Below are 10,828 nucleotides of genomic sequence, written 5' to 3' on the forward strand. Positions count from 1 at the left end.
GATACGAGTCTCAAAGTCAAATTTCAGGCTTATAAATATAATGAGTTTACACTACCTCAAGACTCAATAACAAGGTCAGAAGTCTAGAAAATCAAAACAATATTCGATCAAGTACAATATGTGAGGATAAATCTTTTTAAGGGAAGGAGGAATGATACATGCACAGAATGTGTGAAATTTATTAAAGTCAATTTAACAAAGCTGTCAATTTTCAAGCTAAAAAGATTAATCAACTTGCGACGGATTTTTGGATGAGATCGAGACATTTATGAGTTTAGATGTCTGCATAGCATTTGAAAAGTTATCTCTTAGCTTTGAAGTGCATTTTGAATCACTCGATTTCAAGTGCGGGAGCTTAAGTTATGATTATTTTAGTAAAGATTGCGCGTGCAAAATTTCTAGATGAGACTATTACAGAAATTACGAGTTTTAAGCTTTTTAATAAGTTTAAATCATATTGGATTCGAATTTTAGGCTTAATTTTTTTATATACTAGTCCAATATTATATTTGCCTATATAAATGCATATTCATTATATAGAATCAATTCATTCATTTTTGTTAATAAAATTCTCTTTGAGTTTTCTTTTTAGCCCTTTTCATTATACAAAATTAATTCATTCATTTTTCACTTTGAGTTAATAAAATTCTCTTTTGAGTTTTCTTTTGAAAGAGTTTTAACAATCTTTTCAGATTATGGGATCATTTTCAAACATTTTCTTGCCAAGTTTCATTTTTTAGAGGATAAATTAGAGCTTTCGAAGGGAGTTGTGAATTCTTTTTGTTTCGAAGACTCTTTAGGACTTGTACATGTCACATTCATATATATTTTTTATCTATCTTCTTTATTTTCTTACTATTTTCTTCTTGTTTAATTATTTGATTATTTGATTTATTTAATTATCTATTTTAGTTGCTTCCTTTATTTTGTAAATTCTTGGTTTTGACTTGAATTTATTAACGTTTCAGGTTGTGTCAAAATCTATTTATTTTTTGATCATGTAGAGCCCTATGTCAAATCCGCGACTTGGACAAATTTACGATCCTATTCTGCACTATCCGTATCACTATTTCAATCAAAGTATGTTTAAATTGGCATGATGATTTTTTTTGCCCTCCAACTTTACAAAAAAAAAACTTATTTTAGTCATTTATTTATTTTTTGTCTCTTTTAGTCATTAAACTTACGTTTTTTATCAAACAATCCTAAAATAGATAGAAAAGTTAATGTTTGTTAATTTTATTGATGTGACACATACACATGGATTGTCATGTGATGGCATGCCAATATTTAATTAATTTTTAAAATTAAAACATATTAAAATATCTTTTTTTATAATTTTTAAAAATTTTAAAATTAATTAAATATTGACATGTCATCTGTGTATAAATTTTTTTTTTTGTATAAAAGAGAACGTGCATTCACTATCAAATTAAAAAACCATACTTTATAAAAGCGCAAGAATTATTGTCCGGAAGGAGAGAGCGAAAAAGAACTTCACCAATCCCTAAAAATATTGATGAGATGTATTTATATGTAACAAATAAATTTAAAAAGGAAAGTCAATAACAGATGCATATTCTAGAACAAACAGAAAACGGTCATCTTTTTCTCACTCAGCAGCAACGACAGGGCTCTGAAACTTGGGCAACTACAAGGCCCTAACTATAAATATCACAAGTTTCTTGCGTGCAAAGTAACTTCTCTTTTTTTTCTTTGCATCAAGTCCAAAAAATGGCTCCTCCAACAGCTACTCTCTCTGCCCCAAGCTACCCCAAACTCGCCCCTGTCCCCGCTCTTTGGTAAACTCTTTTTCATCTTCATTCAAATTTAATTTACTGGGTCTTTTTTTTAATCAATGGGCTGTGATTCTGTGAAGTTTCTGAATTTTAAGTTGATTAAAAATTTTGGTGATTTTTAGACAAGATGGAGTGTATGTTTGGTTCGGGTTTAGCCTTTTTAGGGTTTTCGTCCATCTTAGGTTATGCCTTTTGTTTCTTCTTGGCTCTTTTTATCTCTTCATTATTGTGATTTAGGCATTTGAATGAATATGTTCCATAGTTAAATGTGAAACTTTTAGTTTGCTATATTCTTGTTAATGGGAATTGACTGCTAAATTTGTTGGAAATCCTTTGGTTATTTAATTGCTCAGGACATTCCTACATGCTTGTTTCTTGTATGCTTCTGGTCCTGCTTGATAACATGTTTGTACTCACCAGGTCTAAAGATCCTAATTTAAAACGACACAACCCGAGAAATAAGTCCTCGGTTGTTGCATTAAGCCCAAGTTTTCAGGCCAATCCTCTGTTGTCAAGCAACAGTGGTTCACAGGGTTTCTTGTCTTCTACAGGTACTCTAATTTGTATTGCCTTAGAATGTAAGACTTATACTCTAAATTATGTATATTTTGATAGTTCATAATCCGTTCGCAGGCGCACGGTGTAAAACGAATGTTTTACCTATACGGTCGAGATCTCTCTCTTTACCAAGAGCATATAAGGATGACATATCCAAATTTTGCTACCCTGTAATAACCGAGAAGCCTGAATGGTGGCTGAGGACTTTAGCCTGTATTCCATATCTAATAGCTTTGCAGACTTCCGGTACCGGATATTTTCTTCATCCCTTCCTAGAACATTACGAAATGTTCGAAAACTTGATTTATTTCGTCCCGGGAGCCATAAAGAGATTACCTCCATGGTTCTCAATGATATATTGCTACTTTGGATATGCTGGAATTGTGAAGAACAAAGCTTTGTCTCGCTACATTAGGATCCATCTCATGATGGGCATGTTACTGGAAACCGCTTTCAAGTTAATATGGTATACGGGCACCTTTCTCCCGCTCACACACTTTAACGGCAATTTCATGATGCACTTTTGGGCCGGCATTGGAATCGGCTACATCTTCGTGTTGTTGGAATGTGTTAGGTGTGCTCTTGGTGGCAAGTGTGCTCACATCCCTGTTATTAGTAATGCTGCATATATACATACTCGGTTCAATGTAGGAGGTTTACAGAGACCATTCTAGGAGATCTTTAATGGGGTTGGTTTTCACAGGACAAAAGCAATTGCTTAGGGTCTATTTGAGGAGTTGTAGAGTTTTTTTTTTGTTAAAATGTTGTATCAAAATAAATTTTTGGAGAGAAATCCAAAAATAGGTGGATAATGCATTTCAGCGAATTCGAATTACGTTTGAATCCTCTTGTATTAGTAATATTGTCCACGCCAATCGAGTTAAGACTCAATCGGTGGAGAGAAACTTTTAATATTGTTTTTAAATTAGCTTGTATTTTACTTATTCTCCTGATAATTGAATAATAATTATCCATTGATAAACATGAGAGAATAGCTGATATGCATATCATCATTGAATGATTGCAAAGCATTATTGAGGGATGGGCCTTGGCTTGTTCCCTAATTCAACATTGCCTGACCACTAGTTTTATTTCATTTGGATTTTGGAAGCCACCCATGTCCTTTATGTTTTTAAGTTTTTTTATTTTTATTTTATTTAATCATCCTATGAACATAGACAACAAAACAATGATCCTAATTATCAATTTCTTTTCTTCTCTCGGCCAACTTCATCTCTTCCACGGGAAAATATATAGCTAATGAACTTTCATTTTAAATGTCATTATGAAGACGATAAAGAGAACAAAACAATTATTCTAACTACTGACTTCTTCTCTTCTCTCAGTCAAGTTCATCTCTTTCACTAGAAGACATATAACCTATGAACGTTCCTTTAAATATCTTTATGAAAATAATAAAAGCACAAGACAATTATCCTATTTACCAATTTTCTCTTCTCTTTGACCAAATACCTCTAATGATTTTCAACGCACCAAAAGAACCATTTCTCATTATAGATAAATTTTTATGATTATCACTATTCATTTAAAAAAACATATAACTATATATATTTTAAACTTTTATTTATATTTTTGTTAAAAATCCATAGTTTCTTAATTAATAACCATAGAAATAATCATCCTTTTTTATGCATTTAGTGCAAGTCTATCAATTTGAGTGAAATATAAACACTCTTAAGAAATGTAAGTAAAACAATCAAATAAATCAGATCGAGAGCAATAATACCCAAATTTAGCAATGGCATTCACTTTATTACACGACACAACACAAAAAAACAGTCTTTTTAACATCAACACCACCACCACCAATTGCTAAATACGATCCCATCCTTCACTGCCCAACAACAACAAAAAGGAAACTCTTCGCTTCACTTAAATCCACGTAAAAGGAAAAACCCACAGCACTTTCCCTTTCATTTCCTATTTTGATTTGTTATTTTCTTTTAGTTAATACGATCCCTTAACCTTAGTTAGATCTAAAGTTAATTTGTAGGGGAACTAGTGTTAATTGTCCCAGGAGAACCATACGGGAGCTGTGGAGGTTTTGAAAGATGAGGCGGAGAGGACTAGATTTTAGGAGACCAGTGAGGAAGAGGTTTCCCAATGTGGTGTGGTGGACAGTGTGCGGAATTTTGGTTTTGGTTCTCATCGTGGTTTTGAGCAGAGAGGGTCAGATTGAATCAAAACCCACTATTTCTAGGGTAAATCTACCCTTTCTTTTTTTCTATCTTTCCTTTTTTTTTTCACTAGTTACCAAGATCGAAAATTTCTCATCTGTTTTTTTGTTGTTGTAATTTCTGGACATATTTGAACATGTTTCTACTTTGGGTTATGGCTAAATTAATTGATTGAGGTGAATTTAGGAAATGAATTTGCTTGATCTGTTTTTTTTTGTTTGCTCGTAAGATCTGGGGTATGTCTCAACTTTCAGAGATTTATATACTAATTGTTTGATTTATAGTTCTAACTGTTTTGTTGGGACATTTTTTGTCTGAAAGAGTTGTGTTATTAGTTTGTTCTTTGTTTGGGATTTTGTTTAGCTAAAATGTCGTTTTCTTTGATATCTAAAATGGTTTTGATTATGCTGCTGTTAGTTCTAGCCAAAAAGGAAAAAAAGAAAAAAAAGGGGTTTGTTTGGCATGCCAATTGTCATTTATTTGCCCAGATCATTTTGAACTGTTTTAAGACAAACTTTAGGAAGTACAAACCTGAACCGAAGAGAGTTTGCTGCAACTTTGGTCCCTCTGTAAGGACTGAGTAATCGAGCCTGTAAGGAAGTTGGAAGACAACTTCAGACTCAAAAGAAGTTGATATGTATTGTAGGGTTGATCTTATGATGTGGTGATATATGCTTATTTGTTCTAGGAAATATGCCTTGAGCAGTGAATGAGTGTTTTAAACAAAGGGAGTCATATAATGGTCAGGTGTCATTTTCTTTTCAACAATAGCTTGGAGATTTTGATCACCTCATCTCTGTGGTGATGTATGGCTTGTTTCATACATGTTAATCATATGCAGTAAATCATTTCTATAGCAGCTAAGTCAGCATATTAAGATCATACTTCTGTAGCAAAAAAGTATTACTCTTTAGCCCCAGTGAACATTAATGGCTTTATGTATCTTTTGAAGCCATAGGATAGTAAGAGGAGTTTAAGAACTGTACATCATTACTTTTAGGGGAATGAATTGATCTTTAATTAGAGAAAGAGAAAAGTTGGATAACCAAAAGCAATGCTGTGCTTTCTGTCATGGTACTATTTGCTTTGTGGTATAGGCCATCAGGATATAGAAGTAAAGAGGAAATGCTCACGAGCCTCGGAATGTATTTGCTTTCAAGAAGTATGGTTTTTTATGAAAGTAGAACTCTGTAATCCATGTTGATTTAAAGCAACAATTTAAAGGTAGTTTTGATCCCTTAGAAAAGTAAGTTGTTACCGCTTATCATGCAATGACAATGTTTTTGAGGATAGGCCATTCGAGATGAGATAGTTTAATGCTGGATATGCCAAGTTGCATAATGATGCTAAATTTTTTTTATATATAATAATATTTATGCTCTTGCCAAATCCCTTCCAAGTGATGGTCCTATGTAAACCATGTTTCATTTATCTGCTATCGTTAAACTCAATTTCAGCTGATAAATTCTGAATCATAGATGGATTGTACCATAAGCACCTAGTTTCCAAGGTGCTCTTGCACTTTTGTCTACTGTTGTAAACTGATGTTTCAGGGGATCTCAGCTTTGCATTGCATTTGGTAATTCCTTTGATTTTTTAGTGGAAAACATCAAAATCATTTGTTTGTTCTGTCTCTTCTTCTTGTTGTCGCCACCTAGTAATATAAGCTCTACTTGTTTAATGGTATCTGTTCTTTTCTTTTCTGCACATGTTGTGTTGATACTTAAAACTTACCAGAAGAAATTAAGAAAATGGTTTTTAAACCACGGAATGGTTGGAGTACTTTGTCTAACATTCTGAACGGACATTTATTGTCTCAAATCATAGGACTAGATAAGATTGTTAGGATGCTTCTGTTCTCTAGTGGCACTACTACTTCCATTCATAGTCTGGCTTATTATGAGTAAAACTTTTATCTATGTTAAATTCTCAAATTATGTGTTTGTGTTGCATATTTGCAGAAACCTTATCGGCGTGACAGAATTATGGAAGGTGTAACCGTCACTGATGAAATGTTGAGCTCCAACTCTGTCACCAGACAACTTACTGATCAAATTTCTCTTGCAAAGGCTTTTGTTGTGATAGCAAAAGAAAGCAACAATCTCCAATTTGCTTGGGAGCTAAGTGCTCAAATCCGTAACTCACAGGCTCTTCTGTCAAATGCTGCAACTAGGCGAACTCCATTGACAGTTGGAGAATCAGAGACCGCAATTCGTGATATGGCACTTTTGCTCTACCAAGCTCAGCAGCTCCATTATGACAGTGCTACAATGCTCATGAGATTGAGAGCTAAAATCCAAACTCTTGAAGAACAGATGAGTTCAGCGAATGAGAAAAGTTCAAAGTATGGACAAATAGCTGCCGAAGAAGTCCCCAAAAGTCTATATTGTCTCGGTGTTAGGTTGACAACTGAATGGTTTGGAAACCCTAATTTACAGAAGAAACACAGGGAAAGAAAGCAAATGGATGCGAAACTTAAAGACAACAGTATGTATCATTTCTGTATCTTCTCTGATAACATCCTTGCAAGTTCCGTCGTGGTTAACTCGACAGCTTTAAATTCCAAAAATCCAGATAAGATTGTCTTTCATCTTGTAACTGATGAAATAAACTATGCTGCGATGAAGGCCTGGTTCACTGTGAACAGTTTTCGGGGAGTGACTGTTGAGGTTCAGAAGTTTGAGGACTTCAAGTGGTTGAATGCTTCTTATGTTCCGGTTCTTAAGCAGTTGCAAGATTCCGAGACTCAGAGTTACTATTTTTCTGGCCATAATGATGATGGCCGGACCCCAATCAAGTTCAGAAATCCCAAGTACCTGTCGATGCTTAATCATTTGAGGTTTTATATCCCTGAAGTTTATCCTGCACTAAAGAAGGTGGTATTTCTGGATGATGACATCGTGGTTCAGAAGGATCTGTCTGGTCTATTCTCCATTGATTTGAATGGAAATGTTAATGGAGCGGTTGAGACATGCATGGAGACATTTCACCGATATCACAAGTACCTAAATTACTCTCACCCTCTTATAAGAGCACATTTTGACCCTGATGCATGTGGGTGGGCATTTGGGATGAATGTTTTCGATTTAGTCGAGTGGAGGAAGAGGAATGTGACTGGCATCTATCACTATTGGCAAGAACGGAATGTGGACCGGACATTGTGGAAACTTGGGACACTGCCACCTGGACTGCTGACATTCTATGGATTAACAGAGGCATTGGATCCCTCATGGCATGTACTGGGGCTAGGCTATACAAATGTTGATCCCCAGTTAATAGAGAAAGGAGCTGTTCTACACTTCAATGGAAATTCAAAGCCGTGGTTGAAAATCGGGATAGAGAAATACAAGCCACTGTGGGAGAAATACGTCGATTACTCTCACCCTCTCTTGCAACAATGCAATTTTCATTGATACAACCGCCAACGGGAATCTGTAGTCTTTCCACACCGTATTAGAAGCTTGAAGGTTAAGTAATGCTTGTATAATTTTAAAGAGGTCAAGCATGGCTGCTGCTGCTGGTTGTAACATGGTATTTATAATTCATCCCAACTTTAGTAGTTTGTTTTTAGTGTAGACTCTTCATTCATATAAAAAATTATTTAAACAATTTTGATATACTATCATTTAGGTCAAGCTGTAAACTTATACGGTCGTAATCCGCATTAAATCAACCTTTCTTTTCCATTTGTGAGACCTCTGATCTAATGCATCCATTGTAATGTTGATATCAGTTTGATCTATAGGATGGCTTTTGTTTGTTATTATCATTATTACTTGGGAGGAATGGATTCTTTTGGTTAAGATTTATTTTCTTCAGTTTTTTTCATGAATAAAATTTTAAGGTTCATGAACAAAGATTGTTTAATTCATTATGTTCATTTTGAGATTTGCTTATTTTATTATTATTTATTAATATTTTATTATTGTTTGTGTGCTTATATTATTTATATTTATATTTGAAAATTAAGATATATGTTTTTTTCATAAATATTATTCGGGAACATGTTCATTTAATTTAAATCAATAGACACAAATATACGTAGATTTAACAAACATAAATCGAATATGAACAAATTTAAAATAAGCAAACAAATATAAATAGAGATCCATTTACTCGAAAACTGCTGGTCGGAGCCTTATTTAAACTGATCTTCTCTTAAGAATAAAATTTTGCAGTACTAACGTTAAAGTCGTCCTGGTATTCCCGCCTGTCACGTGGGTGAGATCAAACTTTTTATCATTCAACTCGATAGTTAATGCTTCATTTTGATTTTGCATAATGACATTTTTTACCCTACAATTTTATAAAATTAAAAAAAAAAATCATTTTAACCCTTTATTTAATTTTTCGCCTTGCCCTTAAACTTTTATTTTTTATCAAATCACTTCAAAATGGATAGAAAAGTTAACATTTGTTAACTTTGATGACATGTCAATATTTAATAAACTTTTTGAAATTTTAAAATACTAAAAGATATTTTTCTTATATTTTTAATATTTTTTAAAATTTTTAAATTTTTAATTTAAAAAATTAATTAAATGTTGATATATCATCCATGTGACAATCTACTTGTATGTCATTAGTAAAGTTAAAAACATTAATTTTTCATCTAATTTTAGGTGATTTGATAAAAAAAACACAAATTTAAGAATTAAAAAAGTAAAAAATTAAAAAATATCAAAATAACTTTTTATAAAATTGAAAGGCTAAATAATTCATTATAATTACTTTTGATTGTAAGAACTAACAAACAAGATTCCACTTTTAATTTCCCAGCCAATTCAATTATTTATTTTATTTATTTTTAAATAATCTCATTATGCAATACTTAGTCTCTTCGCAAGATTTATTTATTTTTTGATTGTAAGAACGTACAAACAAGATTCCACTCTTTAATTTCCCAGCCAATTCAATTATTTATTTATTTTATTTTTAAATTACCTATAGTCTCTTCACAACCCGTAAATAGGAGGAATATGCAGTTCATCGCATTCGAATTCACGTCCTCCTGTATTGACATCAACACCCATACCAATCGAATTAAAACTCAATCGACTATCTAATTTATTTAATATAATATGAGTACACAAATTATCTTATTTAATACGCATAAAGTAGTATGAGAGTAGTAATCGACTTACGTTTAGAATTTTAGTTAACACCAACTTCCTTGTATAATTTCTATTTTACCCTTTTATATATAATTAGATTATATGACACCAAAGAAAATTTTTACATAAAATAAATTTATAAAAAAGTTATTGAAAATTAAATCATAAGCGAAATGGCAAAGTGCTCGTGTATAAATTATTATTATGCTATATTTGTTTTATTTTTGTAAGTACTGATTTTTAATTTTTTATTTAAAATTTCATATAAAATAATAAAAAGATAAAATGTCATTTTAATGATTTTATTACTTTCTTAAAAGATGATTCTTAAGGTTGATTTATTAAATGAAGTGAACATGACCAAAAATTATTTACCTTATTTATGTTTATAAATAAATTTATTTTAGAATGTGGTTAATAAATTATTTAAAGCTCATTTAAGATTTATTTAATGTTTGATTATTATATATTAATAAATAAGAAATTATTTGATGTATTACGGTGAAGTTTTTAAACCCTATAATCGGGGTTAAGAGGTTGACAAATGTCATATAAGGGTATAATAAAATGTTAAAAAATAAATACCTAAAACAAGGAGACACTTATCAAAATTTTAAGGTCGTGTGAAATAAAATAAAAAAGAGTATATTGTCAGTGTACCAAATATTAACCCTAAATTTATTTGTGTTTTTTGTTTGTTTATGATTTATAAACATTATCCGTAAACATATTCATTTAATTTAAATCAACTAACACAAATATACATAATTTTAAATAAATAAACACAAACACAATTTTAAAATTATTAAGCACCATAAACCCCGATAGATACCCTAAACCTATAGACTCATTCAAACTCAATTCATCTTCCACCCTAATAAATTCAGAAGTTACTTATATGTGTCCATTGTCAAATGCATGACATTAATCAATCTGCAATAAAATCAACATTTTCCTGCTGTCCCAACTATTCTCCGATTTAAACTTTTTACATTCTAAATCAATTTATTTCAAAATTTGGACGGCCAAGTATCCCCGCCTGTCACGCGGGTGACTGGGTTCGATCCCGGGCAACGGCGATCTATCCTTTGGTTTATATTTTCTGACAATCTAAAGTAATTTATAACAAATAATATAATTTCGAAATTATGACATCGAA

At 31.9% G+C, this 10,828-nt stretch overlaps 2 protein-coding genes across 2 annotated transcripts; both read left to right on the plus strand.

Annotated features, from left to right (window-relative positions):
• The first annotated feature begins 1,547 nt into the window (after nucleotides 1-1,547).
• LOC105780892 (protein TIC 20-IV, chloroplastic) lies at nucleotides 1,548-3,339 on the plus strand. Its single transcript, XM_052629514.1, has 3 exons — nucleotides 1,548-1,802; nucleotides 2,220-2,350; nucleotides 2,433-3,339. The coding sequence occupies exons 1-3, from the start codon at nucleotides 1,735-1,737 to the stop codon at nucleotides 3,029-3,031; spliced, it is 798 nt and encodes a 265-aa protein (XP_052485474.1). The 5' UTR covers nucleotides 1,548-1,734; the 3' UTR covers nucleotides 3,032-3,339.
• A 762-nt stretch (nucleotides 3,340-4,101) lies between these two features.
• Nucleotides 4,102-8,321, plus strand: LOC105780190 (probable galacturonosyltransferase 10). Its single transcript, XM_012604378.2, has 2 exons — nucleotides 4,102-4,579; nucleotides 6,517-8,321. Exons 1-2 carry the CDS (start codon nucleotides 4,430-4,432, stop codon nucleotides 7,966-7,968), a joined length of 1,602 nt encoding a protein of 533 aa, XP_012459832.1. The 5' UTR covers nucleotides 4,102-4,429; the 3' UTR covers nucleotides 7,969-8,321.
• The last annotated feature ends 2,507 nt before the right edge of the window (nucleotides 8,322-10,828 follow it).

This window comes from Gossypium raimondii, chromosome 4, assembly GCF_025698545.1.
Source record: "Gossypium raimondii isolate GPD5lz chromosome 4, ASM2569854v1, whole genome shotgun sequence".
Taxonomy (NCBI): Eukaryota; Viridiplantae; Streptophyta; class Magnoliopsida; order Malvales; family Malvaceae; genus Gossypium; species Gossypium raimondii.